The sequence below is a fragment of the Montipora capricornis genome, chromosome 3 (genome assembly GCF_036669925.1).
Source record: "Montipora capricornis isolate CH-2021 chromosome 3, ASM3666992v2, whole genome shotgun sequence".
Lineage (NCBI taxonomy): Eukaryota > Metazoa > Cnidaria > Anthozoa > Scleractinia > Acroporidae > Montipora > Montipora capricornis.
The window spans coordinates 15955295-15980625 of record NC_090885.1 but is presented as its reverse complement, the minus strand read 5'-3'; the positions used below and the strand labels follow the sequence as shown (position 1 = coordinate 15980625).

General features: G+C 40.2%; 2 protein-coding genes across 2 annotated transcripts; one reads left to right on the top strand and one right to left on the bottom strand.

Moving 5' to 3' along the window:
* LOC138042387 (proprotein convertase subtilisin/kexin type 7-like) lies at positions 1-22514 on the bottom strand. The gene is made up of 21 exons (XM_068888263.1): positions 21914-22514; positions 21292-21388; positions 19952-19989; positions 19358-19446; positions 18642-18715; positions 18434-18524; positions 17697-17751; positions 16283-16421; positions 13108-13208; positions 11436-11548; positions 11216-11270; positions 9819-9926; positions 8464-8566; positions 8309-8361; positions 7279-7376; positions 5486-5580; positions 4197-4287; positions 3634-3748; positions 3344-3525; positions 2550-2879; positions 1-1120 (listed from the first exon to the last, which is right to left on the bottom strand). Exons 1-21 carry the CDS (start codon positions 22370-22372, stop codon positions 1105-1107), a joined length of 2502 nt encoding a protein of 833 aa, XP_068744364.1. The 5' UTR covers positions 22373-22514; the 3' UTR covers positions 1-1104.
* Positions 22515-22574: 60 nt separating this feature from the next.
* On the top strand, positions 22575-24919 carry LOC138042392 (protein NATD1-like). The gene is made up of 3 exons (XM_068888271.1): positions 22575-22737; positions 22830-22939; positions 24660-24919. The coding sequence occupies exons 1-3, from the start codon at positions 22635-22637 to the stop codon at positions 24771-24773; spliced, it is 327 nt and encodes a 108-aa protein (XP_068744372.1). The 5' UTR covers positions 22575-22634; the 3' UTR covers positions 24774-24919.
* Positions 24920-25331: the final 412 nt, after the last annotated feature.

Sequence of the window (25331 nt, the reverse complement as noted above, 5' to 3'; positions counted from 1 at the left end):
TACAGTATCGAGCTTTTATTTTTGGGAAAATAGTACGCTTTGTGCAACCTTCTTTCAGCTGAATACCACACTGCTATTTAGGTTTCGTGCGTGTAGTATACTTTTTTGTATAGAGAGAATAAAGTAAATACTACGCCACATTCGCATATATTAAAAATACAAAAGGTCAGCATGGAAACGATTATGTGGAGCAAGCGAGGATTTCAACTCAACGGAATGTCGGAAGTAATTACACGATTACGACCTTTACGCTTCGAGACTGGCGGAGAGGCTTAACAATCTCTTTCCAATTTTCAACCAATGAGATGCAAAAGCAATCGTGAACTGCGCTAGCGCATTATTTCCTGCACTCCGATTCAATTCAAATTTCGTTTCAGCTCGATTGAAAACCTCGCTAACTCAATTCTTCCTATTGTAATCTGTTGGCTGGCGTTAACCTGAGATCAGATTGTATTTTTGTTTAGTTTCCTTAATTACAAGTGTATTTTTCAGGCGAAAGCGAGCGGTGACATAAGTTTGGGCGTAATCCTAGATTCTCACAGGAGCAACAACGTTTATTTCTCGTTGAGAAACCAATTAGATTTGAAACCAAAACCCGTTGCACTTTGCATGTATATGACTGAGTTCTGAATGGCTAATTGAATTATCAGCGCTTGCAATTTCAACTGAAAGCCATTGCATACGCTGGTTACGTGTTGTCAAGTAATCTTCATTGGATGAAAAATTTGTCACGTCCGTTGCCAAGCAACCTACTTATCACCATAACGACCATCAAAAGTTGCACTTCGCTGCACGCGTTGCAACAATTTTTATACCTTTTCAATACAAAAATATCTGAAAGCAGTTTCCGGGAATAACAGCAAAGATTGTCAGCCAAGTTTGGAAAAAATACATTTTCAGTTCAAAACAATTTCGACAAAACATGATTCTTCTCAAAGTTGTGACTGGATCTCCATCATTTTCTTCAGCTATCGTAAGTGTCAATCATCTGGGAACAATGCTCTCACAGAATTGGTCTTGCCTCATGGTGTCCAGATTTTTCTTGCCATAACTCAAGAACACAACAGTTGATGTTTCTTCCTTTTATGCGAAGCTTAACGACGGCTATCTTGAGCTGCGGCTAAAATGAAAGGAAAAAAATTGATAGCCACTAATTTGTACTTCTGTGATTCATAACTGATTTGCACGCGAAAAACTGAAAGAAAGATTTACTAATGTGTGCCTCGAAGCTTTCTCTCTTTTCCATCTATCACCAAAATGTCATTTTAAAAAAACCTTCTAATTCAGTCTCTTACTTACTATGTGCCCATCTTAATGCTTATGTTTATGCTTGCCAATGTGAAAACCCGCATAGTGCTGGTGGTATAACATATTTTTAGTTCACGACCTGTACTAGTATTTTCAGTATTTGTCAAACTCCCCTTGATGTAACCATTTTTTCTTGCTCGGCCTCATACACCATGAGCATTCCTGAGATATCAAGCTTGGCGGTCCATATGCTCATTCGCTGGATAGTTCAAACATTAACACAGGAAACCCGGCGCCCCCTTTTCGCGAAGTGAGTTCTTATACTTTGAAACAAAGGCTGCAACTGAAGAGCTCATGATTTATGGACATTTTTGAGAGTCGAACTATTTGCATGCATAAGTAGCCAAAAAGGCAGCATGTTGCATAAGCCAGAGTTGAATGTCCCATACTCTACTTGATAAGCTAACCGGTCTTGTGCGTTCTTCAAAACCGGTCACAAGGCCAAACACTCTGCGGGGGCCTGGAAGCCTCGAAACAACAGTATTTACAGTGATAAAATGGTATATGAAATAAATCATTTTCAGGCTTCTCTACGCAATTGCAAAAATTGCGCTCATAACTGCGAAGATCATAGCTTCACTTGAGTATTTACAGTGTTTGTATCTTCAAACGGACAACGTTTCGGGACATGAAACTTAACACAAGTGCCGTTTTCTTCTGGTATTGAAAGACATGCTGAAACATCAGTTTTTCAAATAAGCACACCCCTCCAGAAATGGCCTTCAGGGTATTTGGGCAAAGGGCACCTGGGTGTGGATATCTTTCGTGACAGCAAGATTTTCAACGAGATGAGCAAAAGCAGAATGACCTCAAAGTTTCAAAACCATTTTTGTTTCTTATTCAGGTATCCATGGCAGTAGTTGCAGTAACCAATTTACATTCAAAATTCAAAGATTATTAACTCTAGTCGCTATTTAGACTGAAGACCGCCCCTGTATCTTACATACCCCCCCCCCCCCCCATGGCAGATGGATAGTATCGAATTTAGATTTTCAGTTGGCGTAAGTTAATTCGTGGGAACATAAACTTGGAACATTTTTCGGTGTCAAACGCTTAAAATGGCTTTGAACTGCAGACATTTGGAGCAATCTGGAAGAACGTTTATATTCCCATCGGGAACTAACGCAAGACCTGCTCCTTTTGGCTTGTCGCGCATTCAGTCTTTTCTCCCAACGCGCAATGAAGCTCTGCAAAGCTTGCAGCAAGACAAACAGTGACATTAAGTTGTGAGTAAGGTCTACCTTTTCGATTTCTTTAGAATTCCTTTCAGTGGTTTCCCACTCTTCTGTCTCTTAGGAACCTCTAAGAGACTTCGACGAATCGCCTGTGACAGCAAACTCTCCTCTTTGGCTTGTGTAAGATCTTTTTCAAACTTATCCAGTGCACTCAAATGTTGAGCTTGTAAGTATAAACTTTGTTCCATGGCGAAGCGTAGTCTTTTCTCGAACTCTTCGACGCGCCTCTTTTCGTCAACAGGCGAAGAAGCGTGTTTGCTCGGGCCTAAACACCCTGATCCTCTTCCGCGATCATCGCGGGAATTCCCTTTTTTGGCGCCTCTCTCCAGAATGTGGCTGAGAAATTGAAAGAGAAATGATAAGCTTCGTGTGATGTAAGTGCCAATGTATTGAGTAGTGCTGAAACACATACTAAGGACATTGCAGAAACCAAAGTAACTCGAATCGAATTAATTATTGTTTTTAGGAGAGGGGAAATAAATTAACCGGACGAAAAGTTTTCGAAGGAAAGAATGGAACCAGCAAACTCAACCACATTTAACGGAGCACCTTAGGTGACTATCGAATTCAGTTCTTTTTTGTGATAAACTTTCTGTGCCTTTCAATACATAGGAACGCCATAGATTTCATAGTCCAAATAGAGATCTCGTTTTTTTTTTAGTGAAACCAAACTGGCCACAACGATCTTTGCAGTCTGCGAGTGAAGTAAGTGAAGTGGCGGTCTTTAAATTTAGCAGTCTTCAAACCAAGGGATCTTAAGTTAAACTTAGCGGCCTTCAAATATTAGCGACAAAACAAACCTGAGGCGAACTTGATCCTCCTCTGCTAGTTTGTTGGACAAGAGAGGAGTTGCCTCCTGAGCCTCTGCTGTGGCTTTCGTGCCTTCGGGGCTTTTCTCCTCGCCGGCCTCGTTGTCAAAAACGACGTCAAGCGTGTAGTAGAGAGACACAAGCAAGCAAAAGCCTCCAAACAGAAGCAGCACCTAAAATGAGAGATGAGGGAGATTAGAGCTGAACTGAAACGACAACTTACCATCTTGGACAAGACGTGTGGGTAAATATGGCGCAATTCAGTTTGTAGTTCTACAAACCTTGAGTGTCCTCTCGGATACCACGTGCTGCGGAGTATAAAGAGGGGGCTTGGGGGGACAGGCTGGGGTGTCATTACTATGAAGGTATTTGCCACTCGAAGCTTCCTCTACCAGTCTGAAAACGAAAAATGAGTTCATTTCCGTGCCATGTAACATATCAAGTGCACAAATTAAAAACAACAACAGCAACGACAACAAACCGCAGGTAGAATGATTAGCCGAGGGATGAGTGGCAGATTTGCCTCGGAAGAATTTTTTCTATTCTCCTTCAATCACCCCGCCTACCCCTGACCCCACCCCATAATCATGCGATTGCGCTTCACAAGGGAAAAAAACCAACCCTCACCCCCCCCCCCCCCCCCCCCCACCCTCGGCCCTCCTCCTCTGGCCGTAAGGGAATATAGAGCATAGCCCCAGGCTTTTAGTCAATAGCCCTTTTATATTACATGAAATCAACACGACCAATTCGCTTGCCGTATTTGCCAGAATGGAAAGCGCTCTTTTCTCCCAAGGACAGAAAGGAGCACCGACAGAACATTAACCACGCAACACGCCAGTTTTACCTTTGCCTTTTGTGGATGTTGTCAGGTGACATGGAAGATCCATAGAAAGTCAACTTCCAATCTTTTAAGTAACCACGGCTATCATCAAAACCTACCCCAACAATTCAAAACACGGGAAAAAGAAAAACATTGCGTTATCAAAGGTGACTCAATATTGCCAGGGTGCGTTACAGCGTTACATCACACAACAAAATCATGCAACTTTTACTGCAATATCCACTAACTGTTGCAGAGCGATGTTTCTCGTTTTACTCTAAAGTCAATGATTGCACGAAAGAGAAATTCTCGTAAGCTCGTTTTCCGCTTCAAAGCGCACTAATTAGAAACATTCAGCATCGCATTTAGAAACGGCAAACCTCTGAGTGTCACGTGACAGGGCCTTGCGGTCGAATTTGCAGTCTGCATGTCAAGTTCTGACGGCTGCATACGCTTCTTAGGTAATTTACAGCAGCGTTTTTCACCTTAAAATCATGTAGGAACTCACGTTTAAACCCATAAGTTATGTTTTTTAATGCTTTAACTCTTGAATTAGAGCGACTTTCGTATGACCTTGAAAAAGTGATTAAAACAAAGCTTCTCCTTATTCCCCCCAAGGAAGCTCCTAGTATGGGCAGTAAACAGTTCGATTGCCCAATCACATTAATGCATTTCAAATGACGTCAAAGAGAAATTCTCTTGCATCCGTGTCCGCTAAGCCAATTAAACGTTTTGCATTTTTGTTTACGTTGTTCTTTCGTTTGTTTTTCAAGGTCACATGAAAGTCGTTCTGACACATTCTTGCTGATCATTTGCACATCCTTAAGGACGCTGGCTCGGTTGAATTAAAACACGTACAGCAAAACTTGGTCTCAGTATTGTTAATTTTCCCGCCAAACTTGGTTTAAAAATAGACACTTTCTGACGATGACGGGGACTAGGACAATGTGGGTGATGGATTCTCGGTAACATTACAAAAGTTTTTATACCTCAACCCTTCCACTCCCAAGATCTGGAAGTTAATTCTCCTAATTAATACTATAAATCTCTTGTTTAGCTAGTCATGAGAATTTAGTATTACATCAAGATAATATCCCTTGATTGATAATAATCTTCATTCTCAATACTTGTCTGCCTGCCAGTATATTGAAACTGTGAGGTGAATTTACATAATGATCAATCCGGCGTGGAAATCAAAGGGTTGATGGCAAGAGGGCAACGCGATGCTACATCCCTCTAATGTGTAAATATGTGCCACAAAAAAGGTCATCCTCAGACTACTACGGTACACATGAATAAGACCTATTGCACACCATTGTCGATGACGATAAGCTGCCAGGTACCCTCTGGCTTCTCTCCCCAGCACCGCACGGTAGAAAATGTCCAGTCCACGAAACCGTCTGAGGACCTGAAACAAAATATTAAAGAAAGAAATAAACTAATAAAACCTGTGTTTCCAGACATAAAGCACATTCTCAGAAACCAAAGTATTTTAAAGCGATTCTTACATGAGTCTCGAATCGCTCGCGTGACTAATGGAGAGCTTCAGATTCTAGTACGAGAACGACTACGAGTACGAGATTTTCTCATAGAACAACAGTGAGAGCGCGCAAACCAGCGTCATTTTGGCGGGAAATACGTGATACAGTCGTCATTTTAGTACGAGGTTTTGCAAAAATGTCGTCGTTTCAAAACAAGTCACCGCAACAGAGTAGCAGTTTTGGCATTTTTCGATAAGGATAAGGCTTAGTTACTAGTAATAAGAATAATTGAGGAACCTATACTGCTAACGAATAAGATTAGTGGTACGGGTTATAACTTTTCTACGTATTTTCGCTAAAAACGGGTAGTCAAAACTCGTACTCGTCCTCGTCCTAGAATCTAAAGGTCCCCATTTTCTATCTCAAGGGTGCTAATTATACAAACGGAAAAAAAAAATCGGTATTTGTAAGTCCAGAAATTCGTATTCTCACGGTTGCACTGGAAATGAGCATGAAGTAGAGGCTGATGCGGGGAAATCTTTTCAGATGCAAATTATCCCCCCCCCCCCCCCCCACTCCCCTACCATGAGCCTTCATCGCATGTTCGTTCCAGTCCAACAGTGAGAATACGAATAAGCTCTATTGGATGCACACCGTTCTCAATAAGCGTCACGAAATGTCCCCATGTTCTTCGCCCTAACTTGGGACGGTTTCCATTCGACAGAACTGACCGGCCAGACCAGGCATTTGGAAGGACTAACTCTACAACCCCTTCAAATTAACACACTTCGGGGATGATATATACTCCTTCGAAAGAATGTGAGAGATTATCATGCAAGTGTTCCTTCAAATTGTTGCATTTTCTTTGAAAACTGGCGAGTCTGGCCGGCCAGTTCTGACGAAAGGAAAGCGCCCTTAAACATCACTCGTTGCTTTGAATACAAACAACTTACGTCACAACGTATCCTCTAAACTGTGCTCGTCAAGTAAAGATAAACAGCTAAATTTATTATTACCTAAAACAGGCTAATTTACCGTGTAAATCGGCCCTAAGAAAAAATGTCGTATCATTTTAAAACATGTTTTAAAACGCTGCGACAGTCGTATCGTAGGTCTGTCGTAAGGGCCAATTTACACGGTACGGCTTCCGACAGGCCCACGGCATGATTTACGATTGCTGTGTACGTCAGAGAAAATGTCGTAGCCTTTTAAAACGTAGGCTTGTCGTGAGCTTGTCGCATGCGACAAAAATCGTACCGTGTAAATTGCCCTTTAAGTTTGCCGCATGCACCAAAAATCATACCGTGTAAATCGGCCCTTACAGAAACTAGCTTTACATCTCATCTCTTGTAAGCTTCGTTCGTCAAGCGCGTCAAAAAGTCTAGGCCTGAGTAGCGCTTAACTGAACGTTACAGGTGCAGGCTTCGTTTTTTTACGCGTGCGCGAACATAACTAGGAAGAAGTGTCTTGGATACTGCCCAACTAGTGTGTGTGGTATAGTTCGTTTTTATATCAAATTCCGTTCTTGCGCAAACATTCTCTTTTTGTTTCGGTTTAAAAAAAAATCTGTCATGAGTGAAAACCATGGACACTCGGTAAATGAACTAGCTAAGGTCGAATTATACCTGTCATGTTGCCTGGCTGTAGCCAGTTTTGAGGTTGTTCCTTCAGCTGACACTAAACTAACCATCAAGTTACCACGGTAATGGTGTTGCACGTTCACCTTAAGAGAAGCAAATTTCAGTATAGGATACAACAAAAACAAGCCCAACTAGAATTGTACCTGTCATTCGTTTCATGCACCTCAATGAAATTCAGGAAATTAGTGCGCTTGCTAATGCTTCTGGTAAATCTACAGAAAAGTGAACTTTAACGGGGGGGGGGGGGGGGGTTAAAGCACACGCCTCGTTCCAAAATGGACGCCAAACTCCGTGTCATAGCAGTGAATTCAGTTTGTCTATTCTTTACTCTGGGGACCGTTCCTAGAAAGTCCCGAAAAGCTATTTGTGAAACTGTCAACCGCTTGTTTTGGATAGCCCATCTTTTGAAATGTTTTCAAGCTAACAAAAAGCAAAATGACTGTGAAGTTTGGCGATTTAAATCCTCTCCGTTCTTGAGATACAGAGGGAATTGTGACAACCGAAAATGGCCCGTAAAGTTTCGGGACTTTTGAGAAACGGGCCTCTGCTCCGAAGGGTTTCTCCTCGGGTACTCCCGTTTTCCCCTCTCTTCAAGAACAACATTTCATTTGAGTTGATTGCTATGGACAGTGTTTCCCATTAGTGCCCCAGAGCTAAATAACTTGACACTTTGAGCGGTTTTCAAATGAGTGTCGTAAAACCAAAACCAAAGTAATTACTTTGGCCAATCAAAAAGGACGGAGACAATCCAGTAAACGAATCAAAACTCTAAGTAATTGCACGTAGCCGACACAGCGCGGGAAAATGTGCACGCGCGAGCCACGATTGGGTTTGGTTGCACTTCTGATTGGTTGAAAAAGTGGCGTGAGAACTTTCAACCAATCACTGAGTGTAGTAATGCAAACCCAAAGTAATTCGCTAATTACTTTCGACACTCAATTGAAAACCACTCTACAAACAAATAAAGTTCATTTGATTATCATCATCATCATCATCAATGGTAATAAACACATACCGTAACAGTGACGTGTTCCAATGTCACTACCTCTTTTACTTGGTCTTCAGAAACTAAAAGGAAACACAAGAAAAAGGTACATGATGGGAGCCTACGAACACAGCCATAAAACTTTAAACGAGATGTTATGTTTTATCCGCCACTCGCTGACATACCGTCATATTTTTCTAGGAGCCGGTTACTTGACAAAGGAATCTCTTTACCAACATGAATAATGGGTGTGGACCACGACGTCATCCAAGGCACTGCTTTCCAAGCCTACAATTATATTTCAACAATAGACGACTTTTTCCGTGTTCATATAGGGGTGTTAGGAGAATTCTCGACAGTTATGCAAACCCTCTCGGGTTTGCATAACTGTCTCGAATTCTCCCAACTCCCCCTCGTGTTTAGATGAGGCTACGTAAACACGGAAAAAAGTCCTCTTTTGCTTTTATGAAATATTTTTCAAAAATAATTCGACAAATAAAGTAAAATGCTGGTTTTTTAACTTCTTGATTGAAACAGATTTTCTTGATACACGCTCATGACCAATTAAAACGAGCGTCTGACAACACATAACCAATCAAAATTTGTGTGATGTCACAGCCGTGTTTACATATTCTCATCTAAACAAAGCTATTGGAGAGTGCACGTACTATCCTAATTATTTTATAAAAACCAATATACCAGGCATCGTGTCACAAAAATCGGTTAAAGAAAATTCGCCGGTTTAAATTGTCACCGGTGTCACATGCAACAAGGACCTATTGAACAAAACAGCTAAAGGACTTTAGTTTCTAAAGAAGCTGCGGTGAAAGTGAGACATAGAAATGGGTTTATCAACTGGGTTAATATGGTAAGTTGATCACCACAAAGAAATTTGGAAGCTGACGTTTCGAGCGTTAACCCTTCGTCAGAGCGGATTATTCCTACTGAACAAAGATTGGAACATCCTCAATTCAACATGCAAGCTCTAACATGCAAGTATCCTAGCTCTTTTAAAAATTATCACACTGCACAGAATACTCCATTTGTCCATAGTTAATAGAGGGGACTGGTTTTGAAGCTCAGCAAACATCAAAGGAGCAAACAAAGATGCCAAGATTTAGGTTCGAAAGTCCACGACCATGCACAATCTTTTGTTTTTCGCTCATACACTATGCATGAATTACGTAACCAACATGTTGCTATTGGTTAGTTCCTCAGTACGGAGAAAACAACTATTGTGTTTTGTGCACGGTCAAGGCCAAAAAAAAGAACAAAAACCTACAACAAAGAAATTTGTCGGGTTTCATAACCATTCCCCTCTATTAACTATGATTTGACATTTTCTGACTTCAGATGTCAACATATAAACGATAATCGACGTTTCAAAACCTGATTTTCACTCTGTATAAAGCCCAAATCCCAAGGCTGTTTGTGTAACTTTGTGGTTTAAGATTCTCACTTCTAAAGAAAGCACTTGGATTTTGTGGAAATGCTTGAACCATTGGCAAATAATTATAACAAATTTAATGCGAATTCATACCTTAGCAGTGTTAACCAGTCGCCAAGAGTCTAGGAGCCCGAATCCATACTTGTGACTGTGGTGATATCCAGCTCCATTCGTGTAATAGTCGCTGTCGTCCACGTCATGCTGAAAAGCGATAAGAAACTATTACTGGAGTTTCTCTTGTGATATCTCGAGTAGTCAAGTTGGAGGAAATGAAATCTGCCGAGGACGACAAACGATTCTGAATATCACAAACATCGAATTCCAAAATCGTTTACGAGATAACAAGGAACAAAACTACTTTCACGTGGTGTAACCCGTACGTATGTCTTTTTAAATAAATAGAGGATATTACATGTACACGGATATTACACGGTGGCGAGAAGATATGAATTTTATGTTCGAGTGGCGCGAACGTGTGAGGTTTTGTTCTTGCCACAAAAATATAAAATTCATTAAAGGAAAAGAAAGGAAAGGAACTTTGTGTAAGTGTCTAGTCGTTCTAGTCCTAGAGCACTGATTGCGGACACTGCATGTAAACTGAAATTAACAAGTAACGCAAATCAAGTTTTTAAATGCTGGTTTTTGAGGAGAGGGGAAACCGGAGTACCCGGAGGAAACCTCTCGATGTTGTGAGTAGAAAACCAACAAACTCAACCCACATATGACGCCGGGTCTGGGAATCGAACCCGGGCTACATTGGTGGGAGGCGAATGCTCTCACCACTGCGCCATCCCTGGACTCCATATCGAGCTAACGTGTAATTTTCTCCGTGGTAGAGACTAAAAAGCAGGCTTTAATGGCCTTTAATCACACGGCGGCCATATTGAGTCAATATGGCTGCCGCGCGAATAAGGCCCATACTCACCATACAAACAAAAAACAGGCGGGAATAGTGACGTCGTTGCTCAATATGACCACTCGTGTTACATACGAAAAATACGCCATTTGTTTCCTGGGTGTAGTGGTCATATTGATTCAAAAAGTGCTTTAATTCCCGGTAAAACACTCCCGTTCATATACGATAAAATAATTAACTTGAAATAAACGCGAGGAACTTGGAGATTCTTGTCAATTACGCGGGTAGCCTGCAGATTCTCGAATCAAAATTATCCTTCACTTTGAGCATGTTTAAATTGTCCGTGACAGTCGAAGATAGTTTTCCTCCGTTTGACCGAGAGCATAAGTGTCAAAGATTCTTCTTGATATGTTCACGCGACAGCAATCGGCACTAGAAGCTCGCTCAAACTCGGCTATAGACTGCATCGTCAGCTAGTATTGAACCTTTTGGCCGTGTGAATGATTGTTGACGATAGTTAGGGTCACTGGAAAGCTCTAGCTCAAACTTTCATTAACTATGATGAACTAATTGCCCAAGATTTAAAGACGAAGATACATTAAGTCCTCCACACATGGGGCGCATGTCGGTATACCTTGACGGAAGATATGGCGATGATGTGTTGAACGTCTCTCCAGGAAAGACAGGGTCTGAAGAATTAAACGACATTTTAGTATCAAGAAATTAGTGACTGTTCAAATCACCATAGTCCAACAACTTGGCATTCATACATCATTAGGGATTCATTCAGAACGTAAAAAGCAATCTTCACACAATTCGTTTTGAAAGCGAGAGTTCAACAGGTTCTCCTTTACCTTGCCTGTAACATGAGAGCGATCATACCAGCAGCTAACGGCGCTGCTGCCGAAGTACCCGTGTGTTTGTCTGTACAACCGGTTCCTGTTCCAAGGCGCCAGTCAGTCGTAACCTGGGGAAAAAAACAAAGTTGAATTGAACGTGTATAGCAGGGGCGCTTTCCTTTTGAACGCAAAATCCGATTGACCCGATATCGTAAATCAAATCATTCTTCTTTTCTGGGTTTTCCCGGAATGATCGGAAAATCCTGTTCCATTTGCTTTGTCCCACTAGTGCCATGCTCCTTGAAAAAAGAGAAACCATGACGCACCCCACGGGCCTTGGTGTTTAGCTGCCCAAATGAATCGTGTGGGTTTCAATCAATTCACGCGGATGCTTTTATAGCTCGTAGCTGCAAACTTGAACTGCAGGTGAGAATTACTACTTATGAAGTAATGATCGAAAATCCGGCAGCCATGTTTGTTATTCTAAATGATTAGTATCTAGTCTCTTGAGGAAAATAGAAAAGGAAATCTCTCAAAAGGAACACACTCGCCCCGTTCCATATTTCGATTGAGGAAATTTGTTGTTCCTTTAAGCAGAAAATTCTCCACGGTTTTTCCATACAAAAGGAAAGCGCCCCAGTTTTCAATTTAGTGAACTTGGGTATTTAATGTTTGAGTTTTGCTTTACTAGCCATAATTCTCGCGCCATAGTTTTATCCTATCATACGCAGCGGCAACACCAGTTGTGACTTGTTCTCACAAATTACGAACTACGAAGTTTAAGCAACGACGACGGCTACGGCAACGCGACAAAACAAGACTATTAATCATAACCATTACAATTTTCTCAATTTTGATTGGTGCGTTAACTGCTTTATTTTTCACTAATTATTGTGCAGGGTTGTAATGGGACAATCCTATCATATTAAGTGCACTCAGCTTAATCCACCCATCACACAATTTATCACAAAACCATAGCAGCAACCGCTTACCCTATCAAAGTGGGGATTTTCCAAAATGGACGAATTTGTAACATTAGACTGTAAAAGACTGTAAAACAACATTATCATTCCATTCGCGCTTGATGGATATGAAACTGGTTCTAGTCCACTCGGCGCTATGCGCCTCGTTGGCTATTTACCTCTTCATATCCAACGCGCGTTCACGGAATAATTGTTGAATATTATAATTTTTTTGTGGCGCTGCCCGCGGATGACGTGGCCGTCGTTGTTTCTTCAACTCCCAATATTTCCGCGTTTAGCAGTGGCTGCATGCTCTTGTGGGGGGGTAGTGTAGAGAGTTCCCCTGGAGCCCTTGTAATGACATCCGCAAATAGTCCTTAACCCTCTCGATTAAGGAGGAAGGCTCCCGTCTCACAACCCTTTAATGTTGATAACCCTGTGGAACGTAAAAGAACCCACACACTACTCGCAAAGTACAGAGCATGGAACTCCAGGAGTTGCGTTGTGGTGTGCCCTTTGTGGAGCTTTGTGGTAAATCATGGTTTGGAGGGTAAACTCTTGGAGACTACCTACACCAAGACACTCTAAAACCCGAGCGTAAAGGAAGATATCACGATGATGATGATGATGACAGCCATATATCGAAGGTGCTAAAGCGAGAGCTGGAGGGTGTAGATTAAAATCAATATTGTATTGGCCACCATTCAGGTCCTTTTAAAACTCACAATGTTTCTTTGCATTCCTTGTCCACTGCTATAGGTAACGGCAAACATCGCAGCACAATGCTCTGCGTAGTAAGGCATATCTCCTAACTCGTCCACAGCACCTACAGAGTACAAAATGAAAGCCTCAAAATAGCATTTGAGGGAGGAGGGATGAGGCGGTGGTGAGAGCACTCGCCTCCCACCAATGGCCCGGGTTCGATTCCCAGACTCGGCGTCACACGTGGGTTAAGTTCGTTTGTTCTCTTCTCTGCTCCAAGAGGAAAATTTGGTCTTATCAAACGTGTTGATAAAGGTCGAATTACCACCGTGAGCGATTTGGAATGCTGACGTTTCGAGCGTCCGATCGAATAGAGGAATTGTGGGTGCTGTTGGTTTTTATGCGGGCGTAGAGGAGCTTTGCCATTGGTGGAAATATGGTAACATGAATTTGTGAATAAATTAATGGAGAGGCGTTCATTGATTCCGAGAGGATAGAGTGTGCCTAGTTGTTCCAGATTTTGGCTAAATTGCAGAATACCCGGCCCACCAAATGTCCTACTTAAAAAAGCTGCCACCGCGGTCCCGCAGTCGTGTTTAACAATTGTGCTTCCGGGTCCACTAAATGTCTTACTTAAAAACTACTACCGCAGTCCCGCAGTCGTGTTTAACAATGCTGCTTACGCGCCCACTAATTATAAATGTCTTACTCAAAAAAACTGCCACCGCAGTCCCGCAGTCGTGTTTAACAATGCTGCTTGTCCGCAGTGGCATGGGACTGAAAATGGTATTCATAATTCTGTTCCTAAACCGGGTATTCTGCAATCGCTCCTTAGCTTTCATTTTGCTGTTCCGTTAACTACACTTTTCACGAGATCGTGTGAAGAAGAAAGAATTTGTTTACTGATTAAGCCTAAGCGCTCGTTTCAATGATTGGGTCTAAGCACTCTTAGCTTTTATTTTGCGGTTCGGTTAACTACACTTTTCATGAGATCGTGTGAAGAAGAAAGCGGATCGTTTACTGATTAAGCCTAAGCACGATCGTCTGAACAAGAAAGCAGTCGTTTACTGATTAAGCCTAAGCGCTCGCCTCAGTGATTAGGCCTTAGCATTCTCGTAAAATTTTAGCTTTCATTTTCCGGTTCGGTTCACTACACATTTCACGAGATCGTGTGAAGAAGAAAGCACTCGTTTACTGATTAAGCCTAAGCGCCCGTTTGAGTGATAAGGCCTAAGCACTCGCGTAAAATTTTAGCTTTCATGTTGCGGTTCGGTTAAATACACTTTTCATGAGATCGTGTGAAGAAGAAAGCGGTCGTTTACTGATTAACCCTAAGCACGAACGTCTGAACAAGAAAGCAGTCGTTTACTGATTAAGCCTAAGCGCTCGCTTCAGTGATTAGGCCTTGGCATTCTCGTAAAATTTTAGCTTTCATTTTCCGGTTCGGTTCACTACACATTTCACGAGATCGTGTGAAGAAGAAAGCACTCGTTTACTTATTAAGCCTAAGCTACAGTTTTAGTGTTTAGTCCTAAGCACTCTCGTAAAATTTTAGCTTTCACGTTGCGGTTCGGTTAACTACACTTTTCACGAGATCATCTTGCCCTTGAACAATTTTCATTCATCTACTACGAGACTATGAACCGCGTAGGCAGTTCATTTTAGCGGTTGCCCTTTAACAGTTTTCATTCAACGACTACGGGACTGCGGACTGCGGTGGCAGTTCGTTTTAGTGCTTTCCTTTTAACATTTTGCATTCAACGACTACGGGACTGCGGACCGCGGTGGCAGTTCACTTTAACATTTCGCATTCAACGACTGCGGGACTGCGGACCGCGGTGGCAGTTCACTTTAACATTTTGCATTCAACGACTACGGGACTGCGGACAGCGTTGGCAGCTTTTTTAAGTAGGACATTTGGTGGGCCGGGTATTCTGCAATTGCTCCCAGATTCTTACGGCTTTCTGTGTTCCCGTGGTGTAAAGACAGGCCACAAATTGTCATGTTGTGGTGGGAGTGATCCGGAAGATTAAAATGGCGCGCATCTGGTTTTGATGCATCTGCGTCGTTTTTTGTACATCTCGTAGGTGTTTGCGAAAGCAGTCTGCCAATCTTCTCCCTGTTTCGCCTATGTAGGTCTTCTTACATAGTGTGCAGGTTATGCAACAGATGACATTTGCAGAGATGCATGTAACGTGGTCAGTGATTTTAACGGATCGATTCGGTCCTGGGATCTTAACCATGTTAGAAATAAAAGGACAAGTTTTGCATTGTGTGCGTGTACATTTGAAACTTCCCGGTTAGTTGTCAGACTTGAATCTGTTGAATGCGCTCCTAACTAGAAAGTTTTCTATGTTTTTGTCGCATTTGAATGAAATGAGTGGTGGTAGAGGAAAGATATGTTTAGTTTCGGGATCATCGAAGAGAATTTTGAAATTTTAATTCATAAATTCAGGTTACCATATTTCCAACAATGGCAAAGCTCCTCCACACCCTCATAAAAACCAACAACACCCACAATTCCTCCATTCGCTCTGACGAAGGGCTAACGCTCGAAACATCAGCTTTCCAAATGGCTCACGGTGGTAATTCTACCTTTATTAACTCGTTTGATAAAACCAATTTTTGATGTTTTACTCCCGCACCGACGCAGCACCACAGTTTCTTTAGAAACTAGAAATTTGTTTTCTGCTCTAAGAGATTTTTCTCCGGGTACTCCGGATTTCCACTGTCCTCAAAAACCAAACTGGGACTTGCAATTTCACATGAAGACTTGCAAATGTAGTTTAACTGTTCAACACCAAATATTAAGCGGATCCGATAATGCCAAAATCCCGTTTCTTATCTTTTTACACTAGCCCATTAAAAGACCTTCCGTAAAACATTTTTTCATACACATTCCCTAGCATTTATTTTTAAGACAGCCTGCTGGACCCAGCGATTATTTAAAGCCAGCATTCAGGCACTTGGACTGTGGCGTTTATGAAGCAAGGGTATTTTCATTTTTATTTTATTTTTTTTTACCGTGGTTTATTCTTACTAACTACCTTTTCGTGATTAGGTCTATTATCAATAATTGCCAGAAAATTAAAATATTATTTAACAGTTTTGACTTGGAGTTTAAACGAGGCCGGCATCAGATCATGTTCTGGCATTTAATGGTGAAAATACACCCTATGATACACATTCTTAACTAACCTATGGTAACTGTATAAATGGAGTTTGCATATCCGTCAAAGTTGCAATTGTCTTTAAAATGTCCACCATTACCAGATGCAACCACAAAAATACTGCCATATCCTTTTCTCCCAGCAAGAACGCCATGGGCAAGGGCAGCCTGTTATGGAAAAGGACGAAGAAAACAGTTTGCTCACAACTTACAAAGTCAAGTGATGCGACATTACCTCTGTGTGTAATTGTAAAAATTAATGTTTACAACTGCATTAAGCTCAGAGGAGTCATGATAAGTGCGAATTCTAGGAAATCCCCCTACTTCTGTCGACCCTTCATTAAAGGGTGTAACAATACCATAGCCAGCGATCCTTGAGACCCAGTCATTATCTCTTATGCGTAATTAGTCATTCAGGCACCAATCACACCGCATTGGCAGTGGAAGAGAAGGGTAGGGAGAGGAAGTTTGAGAATATAACGAGAAAAAATTACAGAATACCATAATAAAATAAATATAGGCCCCGGGGCTTACATTTTTCAAAGGCCCTTTTCGAGGGGCTTATTTTTGGAAGGGCTTATATTCGGAGGGGCTTATCTACAGAGGGAAATTTGCGCTTCCACATCGATTGGGCTTAGCCTTATAGTTGAAGGTAAATTTACCGTTTTTGCTTTGCTTTACGTTGTATTTGAAGGCAATTTTCCAAGTATAAGCTCCCGGGAGCCTTATATTTGGAGGGGTGATTTAACGGAGGGTTAAATTCTGCGTTCCTGCTTTGGGCGGCTTATATTTGAAGCGGCTTATACATGCATATGGAAAGGGCTTATTTTCGGAAATTTTAGGGTAATTATTACCACCTAAGATAAAACCCCTCCACCAGGCTTAACCCACAGAAAACTACAACGCTTGAAAAGTATTCCTATTTGTCAGATTTTGGATCATTTAGAGTCTAGGTGTACCTACTGGAGACTTTAAGCCACCTTTAAAAAAAAAACGTTTGAAGTGCAAGTGGAGTACTAGCAGACAGTTAGATAAGAGAACAGTAACTCAAAGTAAACAGTTTTAAAATTAAATTAAAGCTTAAAGCTTAGCTCATGGGCCAGGGTATTTTAGGAAGTCAACACAGAAGTGAAAAGAACTGAAAGAAATTTTTTACTGTATTTTGCATTTAAACTCAATAAATATGATATCTACAAGAATCATAAAAAATAGGGTTTTTTTCATATTTTGGTTCGTTCCCATCCAAATTTCGAGCTAAATACAAAGTAACTAATTTCTTCAAAATAGTAACTTTTTCCAGGCCACTTTATACAAAGAGTTTTTCTATTTCTATGTTTTCAACCTAAACCCCCTCAATTGCTTTTTGCCATCTTTAATAACATTGTTTGTGAAAGTTATGAACCACTGACAGATAAAAATTTGGAATTTAGAATTAAGAACTACCTGTGCTAATTGATGTGGTCCATCCACTGTTTTTCCATTGTCATCAGGTCCCCAGCTGAAGAAAAAAGTTGATTGCTGAACAAGATGCAGTCATTTTTGTGACGTTACAAGTTAGTGTGGCAACAGGAAAGACTTGCAAAAACACCCTATATTTTGGCTTTAGTTGCTTACATCTGAAAAACAAACTCCATGACCTCAATTTTTTATTGCACAAAAAATAATTAGCAGGCCAGGATAAAACTCTCTGCAAAGTTTAAACAAAGTCTGTGGAGCGGATTTAGAGCTACTTTAAATTTTCAATTATTTAAAGTGGCTCTGAATCCGCTCTACACCATTTTTTTCAACTTTGCAGAAATTTTCATTCTGGCATGCTGACTACATTTCAGAAATAAAAAATGGGGGTCACCCACATCGTTTTACAGATATGAGCAGCTAAAGCCAAAATATGGGGTGTTTTTACAGGACTTTCCTGTTGCCACAGTAACCTTTTACCTCACAAAAATGACCGAATCTCTTTCAGCAATAATTGGTGTTTGGTGTGGAAACACAAAATTGCTGTTAAGTGATAAAGTGTTGTAGTGTCAATTCTTCTAATAACAACATTTCTTTCAAGTGTTGAAACTGGTTTGAGCTACCTTATGCGATTTCTTATCTCAAGGGAAAGGGAAATTTGATTAAGTACGGTAAAATAAATATAATATTTATGTACACAACAAGACATTGCCCTGGTTACTGACCTGCAGCTATAAATATCATTGACATACATCTTGCTATTGAAGGCCATTGCCTCGAGACTGTCAGTCATTGGTCCATCTAAAATGCGCACCCCTGTCATTGGAAAGTATTGATTACATTAAGTACGTACATTTAAGAAGAACAACACTTTGACCAAAGCAGTTAATTGCTAAAATAACATTCATGTAAAAAATACAAGCAATTTATTACCAGAAACTTTTGCACCATATGCAACACCAACAGCACAGTATGTGTTGGGTACTGCTGCTATTTCACCTGCACATCTAAATGCAATTCAATCAAAATTAAAATGAAAAACATTAGTTACACGTATCATGCAACATAAGAACAAGAAATTTCATGTAGAATTTGATCAAAAACAAGACAATAATTCAACTTATACTGACACTCACCCCCCCCCCCCCCCCCCCCAAAAAAAAAAACAAAAACAAAAAAAAAAATTTTCAATGTGCTACATTTACCCTAAGTTGTAATGATAAAAAATTTCAATTACTTGATCGTAGCACTGAAGCCCCTAGGTTTTGTGGAAATTTTGTTTCTGCATTGGGTTGAAGGCAGAAGTTCATTACCTAAAAACTCTGGTTCAGAGCTGGGTTTCTTCAGCTTAAAAATTTGCTTCTTTGGATGTAACATAGCTTGTGCATTTTCCCACGCATGCAGCTTCGATCTTATTTTTGTCCATATTTGGGCATAAAATTGGTATCTTAAAATCTCCAGCTTTGTTCCAAGGAAATGACTTGCAAGTTACATGCTTCGAACCATGTCACGTGCTTCTGGTTTATTACAATAATGATTTACTACTTGCACCAAGAGTTAGTTTTGATTTCATTTTAAAATCATTTTATTTATTTAACATTACTAATTATTATCAATTTTCTGTGAATCTTAAATTTTTAAAGAGTAACCTTGTTCCATGGTGATTTAATCCAGCTTCATCTGCTCTTGGCATTGGATCACCATCATTTGAGTTAATATCCCAGCTACCTTCTGAACACTGTGTGCAGTGAATGCAGTTTAAATACTAGTTATTTTTCTTAAAAAGTACAGAGAAGATTCAATGTTTAAATACATGAAAGTGTTTAAAATCTGCAGAAGAACAGGGAGACATGTACATGTACTTGGCTATTCACAAAGTTAATCATTCTAATGGAATTAGGTGATTCAGATGACAACTGCAGATTTATTTGGTGGTCAAAGTGTTAGATTTTAAATTGTGCAAACCCATGCAACTTAAGCTCTAACAAATGGCTCATGCCACTTGGTTATTAAAGAAGCTAAAGTTATGTCAGACTGACATTTTAATCCAAGAAGGTGCACTAATGCAGTATTAACTGTTTTTAAATTAGTTTTAAGGGCACAAGAGAGCATCTCCAAAAATTAAAAGTTACTCTGTGTCGTTACTTTTAACCACGAGTCAAAATTTCACATCTAAAGAATGGAACGTAAAAAATAATATTGTTAAATGTGAAAAATACATTAGTACTGTGTGCAATACTTACATAGTTATCAAGAATATCTGGGTTGGTCCATTCCACACCTAAGGCCCAGAAATATATGTAAGCTTTGTCAATCATATTATTTTTAAAACAAAGACATAATTTAAAGAGCCTTGTAATTCTTCAAATACAAAACAGTGAATAGGTTGCACACAGGTTAGAACTTAGAAGTCAGTTGAGTGACCTGCTTGACCAGCCGTGTTACTTCAAAAAGCAAGTCAACTGTTATTTTTGATATTAATTTTTTGAAACGCTTCTACTGTATAATATTATTTTCTTTTACCTATTTGCTTTCCTGGTTCATTTCCTTTAACAGCACACTTTGGCTGCAGTTGAACTGCTTAATAGTTCATTACAAAATACATAATGGCGTACATCTATTCACCAACAATTTGCCATGTTACAGCTGAGAACACATCACCTATTTCTCGAGTCTTGTCAAAAGAAACTAACTACATCTTCATCTACATATTCCAGCACTAGGCATTAAGTCCCTTTTTGACTTATGGCTGTTTCTGCTCACTAGGTGGCGTTTTACATTTTTTTGTACACCACAAGACATCACTGCCAAGCCGGCCACTTCTGCTGGAGAGACAGCCACAACACCGGGGACTTCATCCCCTACTCTTCTTGAATAGTGTGCACAGTTGGGTTCTTTACCGTCCACAGGGAACTTATGAACATAGAAGATAATTTATTTGTGAGACGGGCCTACAGTGTGGTTTATAGTCCTTATCCGAGAAAACGTCTAACCATTTGCAGATGAAATTACACAGGCAACACTTTCTCCTCTTTCGTGACAGCCCGATGGTCAACCAACTGAGCCACCGATTTTTTACGCTTTGCCTATTAGACTTTGTTTTCTGTTTTTACATCATTGGTTGATTTCTGTACAGTGTTTTTCTGTTGGTTTAGGTTAGTCATTAATAATAATAATGAATTATTGATTTAATTCTTGGTATCATTTTGTTTTCTATTGCCTTTTAGTTGAAACCAAAATCCAAGATAGTCTGAGATAAGCACTATCCCTGGTGATTGTCAGAAAGTACTTGTGAATGCTAGATTAAAGCTGGACATTTAAACTTTCACTCCTGCTCTGGTAATAATTTGGCTACAGTGCCATTAACACTTTTAAAACGGTGACCTGGTAAAAGTGTTGAATGACTGAAGTGGGCTTTATATGCTTGACTGTCTTGATTAAAAACAGCTGACAGTTTTTGTCCAGAATTCATCAAGTGAACACATTGAGAGATTTTCAGACAAAAGGGGTAAGGCAAATCTACAAGTTTTAAAGACAGCAGTGTTTTCTAGTCAAATATAAGATTCAAAATGTCAAATCTTACCATCGTCAATAACTGAAACAACCACTCCACGTCCTGTAACATTGTTTTCCCAAACACCAGTGACATTAATGTCATGTCCTATGAAACGCAAATTATCCTGCAACACAAAAGTTTAATTTATAAAAAACAGCTCTGAGCTAACTGCAAGTCATGCTTGTGTTACATAGTTACCTTTTAACAGAAATGAACCTCTGATTTAAGTGATAAAGGGGTGCACTAAAAGGATATACAGTGTATAGCTTGCCTTCAAAAGATAGCTTTATATAGCTTTCCACAAGATCGCAAAAATTGGAGCAGTAATCTTCTGAAGTAGTCAGGACAAGAGCATGATTACCACAAATAATCAGTGTTGGTAAATTGAGAAATTGAACATTCCCCTTCCAAGATGAACCATTGAATGGGGCTGTTGAACATCTGACATAATAAAGTATTGTCAACAAAAAGGAGTGTTTAAAAAAGAAATAAGGAAAAAACCTAGTGAGACAAAGAGGACAAAATAGTCATTACTGATTTTAAAAATTCGTTGCATCTCGAGAATTAAGAAACGCTGGTATTACAAACAGATTCAATTTAAGCTATAATAAGAACAATAAATTAATTAATCATGATTCACTTATCTTACCAAGTGCCATTGACTCGGAAAATACTGATCCTTAAATTGAAGGCTTCGTTTGTAACGCATCCTAACAATTTCCTGCCTTGACCAGTCGATTTTCGGATGATTAGCTAAGTGTTTCGTGATAGTACCTTGCACTTTGCCAAGATCGTTACGTTTGATTCCACTTAGGTTGAAAGATGTATTGTGTACGAACAAATAGTGGCCTACAAGTCCACCTATTTGACCGCGATTTTCGAGGCCCGCCTCTTCAGCTATACGGTCCGCTAATGCATGAAGATTAGATATATTAAAATAATGTTCCACAGGTATTCGGATAGCCCATGATGATGAAAGACTTGTTGTGTTCCATGTTCTACTATTGTGAAATTCACCATTGAAACTTGAAAGACCCTTCTTTAACAGAACAAAAACAAACCAGCACAAACTCACAAAAAGCCGCCATGTCGGCAGCTTAATGGGCATAACAAGTCACTAGGAGACTAGACGATACATCCGTTGACATTTCAACGAACACAACCTTGAAAACGCCGCGGAAACAGGACAAAAATATGGCGATTCCCCTCTCCTTTATCCACCATTCTTTATCTCGAATGCAACCAGGCCTTCCTTTGTTTCAATAAAACCGGAAGTTATCCAAAACATTTCAGACACATTCAGTCGCAGTGGATCCTGGGCATTTTGAAGCTATGGCGGCCTTCTGTTGTTCACCATTATACGTGCGTGCATGAGGCTGTTTGCTCGCCGATTTTCGTCATACATGGCGATGAGCTCCTACGAAGTGAAACACAGTGTTAAAGAGCGTGAATTTTTCATCGCACTGGAGAAAGGTTTTAGTTCAACAAATATCTTTTGTGTTCTCTGATCACTGACTTTTCTGAACCTAATAAGATCACTACATTGTATAACTTTTTCTTTACAGGGAAAGCTGTGTTACAGTACGAAAATGAAGGGCAAAAAACTATGAACATGTACCACACTGAAGTACCGATCGCATATCGAGGGCTGGGCATTGCTCGCCACCTGGCTAAAGTAGGTAAAAGTTGCTGCCCTGCTTCCATTTTTTCCTGCACCATCCCTCCCGGGTCTGGGGGCATGCTTCCCCAGAAATTTAAAATTTAGGGTCTCGCAAATGCCATTTTCGAAGGACATTTCAATAAATAAATGTGAGGAAAAATGCAGTAGTTAGTTGTTTATTTTACAAGCAAAGGGCAGGTGACGTCGCAAACCAGTTGCAACAATGCGCCGATCAAATCGAAACTTCAACATCCTCCCTCTGGCAAACCCGGGCATTTGACTTTTTTCTGTACGCGGGGGTGGGGAATCTGGCCTTTACACGGGTGGGATGGGGAAAATTGAACCGGAAGTCTCGTGTTTCAAATGAGTCGCAAGCGATAATAGCATTTGTGAGTGATTGGCTTACAAAAAAGGTCGTCAAAAGATGTCTTCAAAGGTAGGTCTTCAAAGGAATTTTGGCTGTGAAATTCGTGAATGTCATTCTATAGAGTGAATACATTATGGTATGTCTTCACACCCCCATTTCGTTGTGAAAGCTGTACATTTCTGTTATAGCTAATCATCCAACACTGAACAATTTAAAATACATGCAGTCGTAAACGCTCAGGCTCTGTTGTTAATAAGTATGCAGTACCCTCGTTAAAACAGCCTTTTCAGAGTCAGAGCAGCTTATTGACATTCTCTGACTACATTAATTCAATTTCAAGTCAGTTTTAATAGTTTCAATATAAAACTTGCGTTTTTGAAGTTGCTCAGGTCTGGTAAAAAGGGCATTATTATATAAAGGGTCACGAAATATGTGCTGGTAATTTGTTTATAACCAAGTTTTATTAAAGATGACAGGAGCCGACAACGATGTTCTTTAGTAGGGTTTGACAGACAAATCTGACGATTGGGTAGGGCATTTGAACACCATTTTGGCCCAATGGGGCGGGAATTTCAACAATCCAATCTTCAAAAGTTCAAATCCCTGGGGTTTGCCTGGGGAGATGTAGAAGTTTCGAGTTGATCGAAAACCTTTCCTTCTAAAATAACCGGGAAGCATGGACTGGTGATGAGACTGACTAGGAGGGCTTTTACTTATCACAACAGAGAATCTTTAAAAAAATCCTACCAATTTCTCAAGTACACACATACGTATTTGCGTAATGGACGCTTCCCTTAGCTTGACCTGACCAATAACAAGAGTGAGGTTGGGATGTCTGCTATTCTTAGGGAAAGGAAGTTGAACGTTCCTTAGTCAGATGAATGAAATGTTTGCAAGAATAGACAATTTCTGCAAGTGTGTGCTGGGGTAAGTAATTATTGTACATGTTGCCATGCCCTTCCTAGCCCCCAAGGTAGGACTTGTCCTGAGGGTTGCCCAGGAAAAGCCACTTTGATGTTTCAATTAATCGCTCAAAAGTGAAGGCTATGTTGATCAGTTGTTCATTTTAACAGGGAGGTTAATTTATTAGTGGATCTACACTTTTAACTCTTGGTTAAGCCTTCTACTTTTCAATCACAAACCAATGTGCCTTTGTTTATATGCTAATGAGGGACGCGCGTCAAAAACAAAGGATTCCGTGTATAATACGCATCTCAATTTTCGGAGCTGTTTTAGCAGGAAAAAAGTGCGTATTATACATGGGTAAATACGGTAATAAAACCAACTACTTGAATGAAAAAAGGCTGTTACACACTGCACTTTGAATGCTTTGTCACAAATTAATGTATTTCTGTTTTATCCTATCAGGCAGCCCTGGACTATGCTGTGGACCAAGATGCCAAGGTTAAACTAACTTGCTCGTACTTACAGAAATATGTGAAGGTCAATCCAGCCCCAGAGTACACATCACGTCTTGTTTGAGCTGATGCTGTGAATAGTTTGTCCAAAAGTTGTGGAAGTTTTTTCATGCCTGTCGCTAAGCTTATCAAGAGCATATTCACTTTTGTCACTCGGCAATATTGATTTAGAACCAATTTCCAAGAGGAGTTTGCACCAGTACTGATGTTAAATAAGAACAGCCAATCACGAATCTGGTTTCTTTTCCTACTTTCTGTGCAGTGACACAGATTGTACTCTAAGGCCAGGTCATTTTACTCGTCAATGGGGGTCCATTTGGGAGTGAATGGTTAAGGGATTTTTTGGTCAATTGTCAGTTCATCATGGGGCACCCAACGTCAATTTTCGGAAAATATCTGTTTGGAAGACGATTTGAGATCTAGAATTTCTGGAACATTTGTTGTAAAATTCCTTGCTTGCCTGCCTGTCCTAGGATTTTCGAACATCTAAAACATGGTATAATTCCCCATTTTTAACGGATTTTTACCCCTAAAAAGGTTACCTAGAATTTTCGGGAGCCTTTTTTCTGGCTGAAATTTTCAAAAAGGTAAGTTTTGATCCCTATAATTTTTGGATCACTAG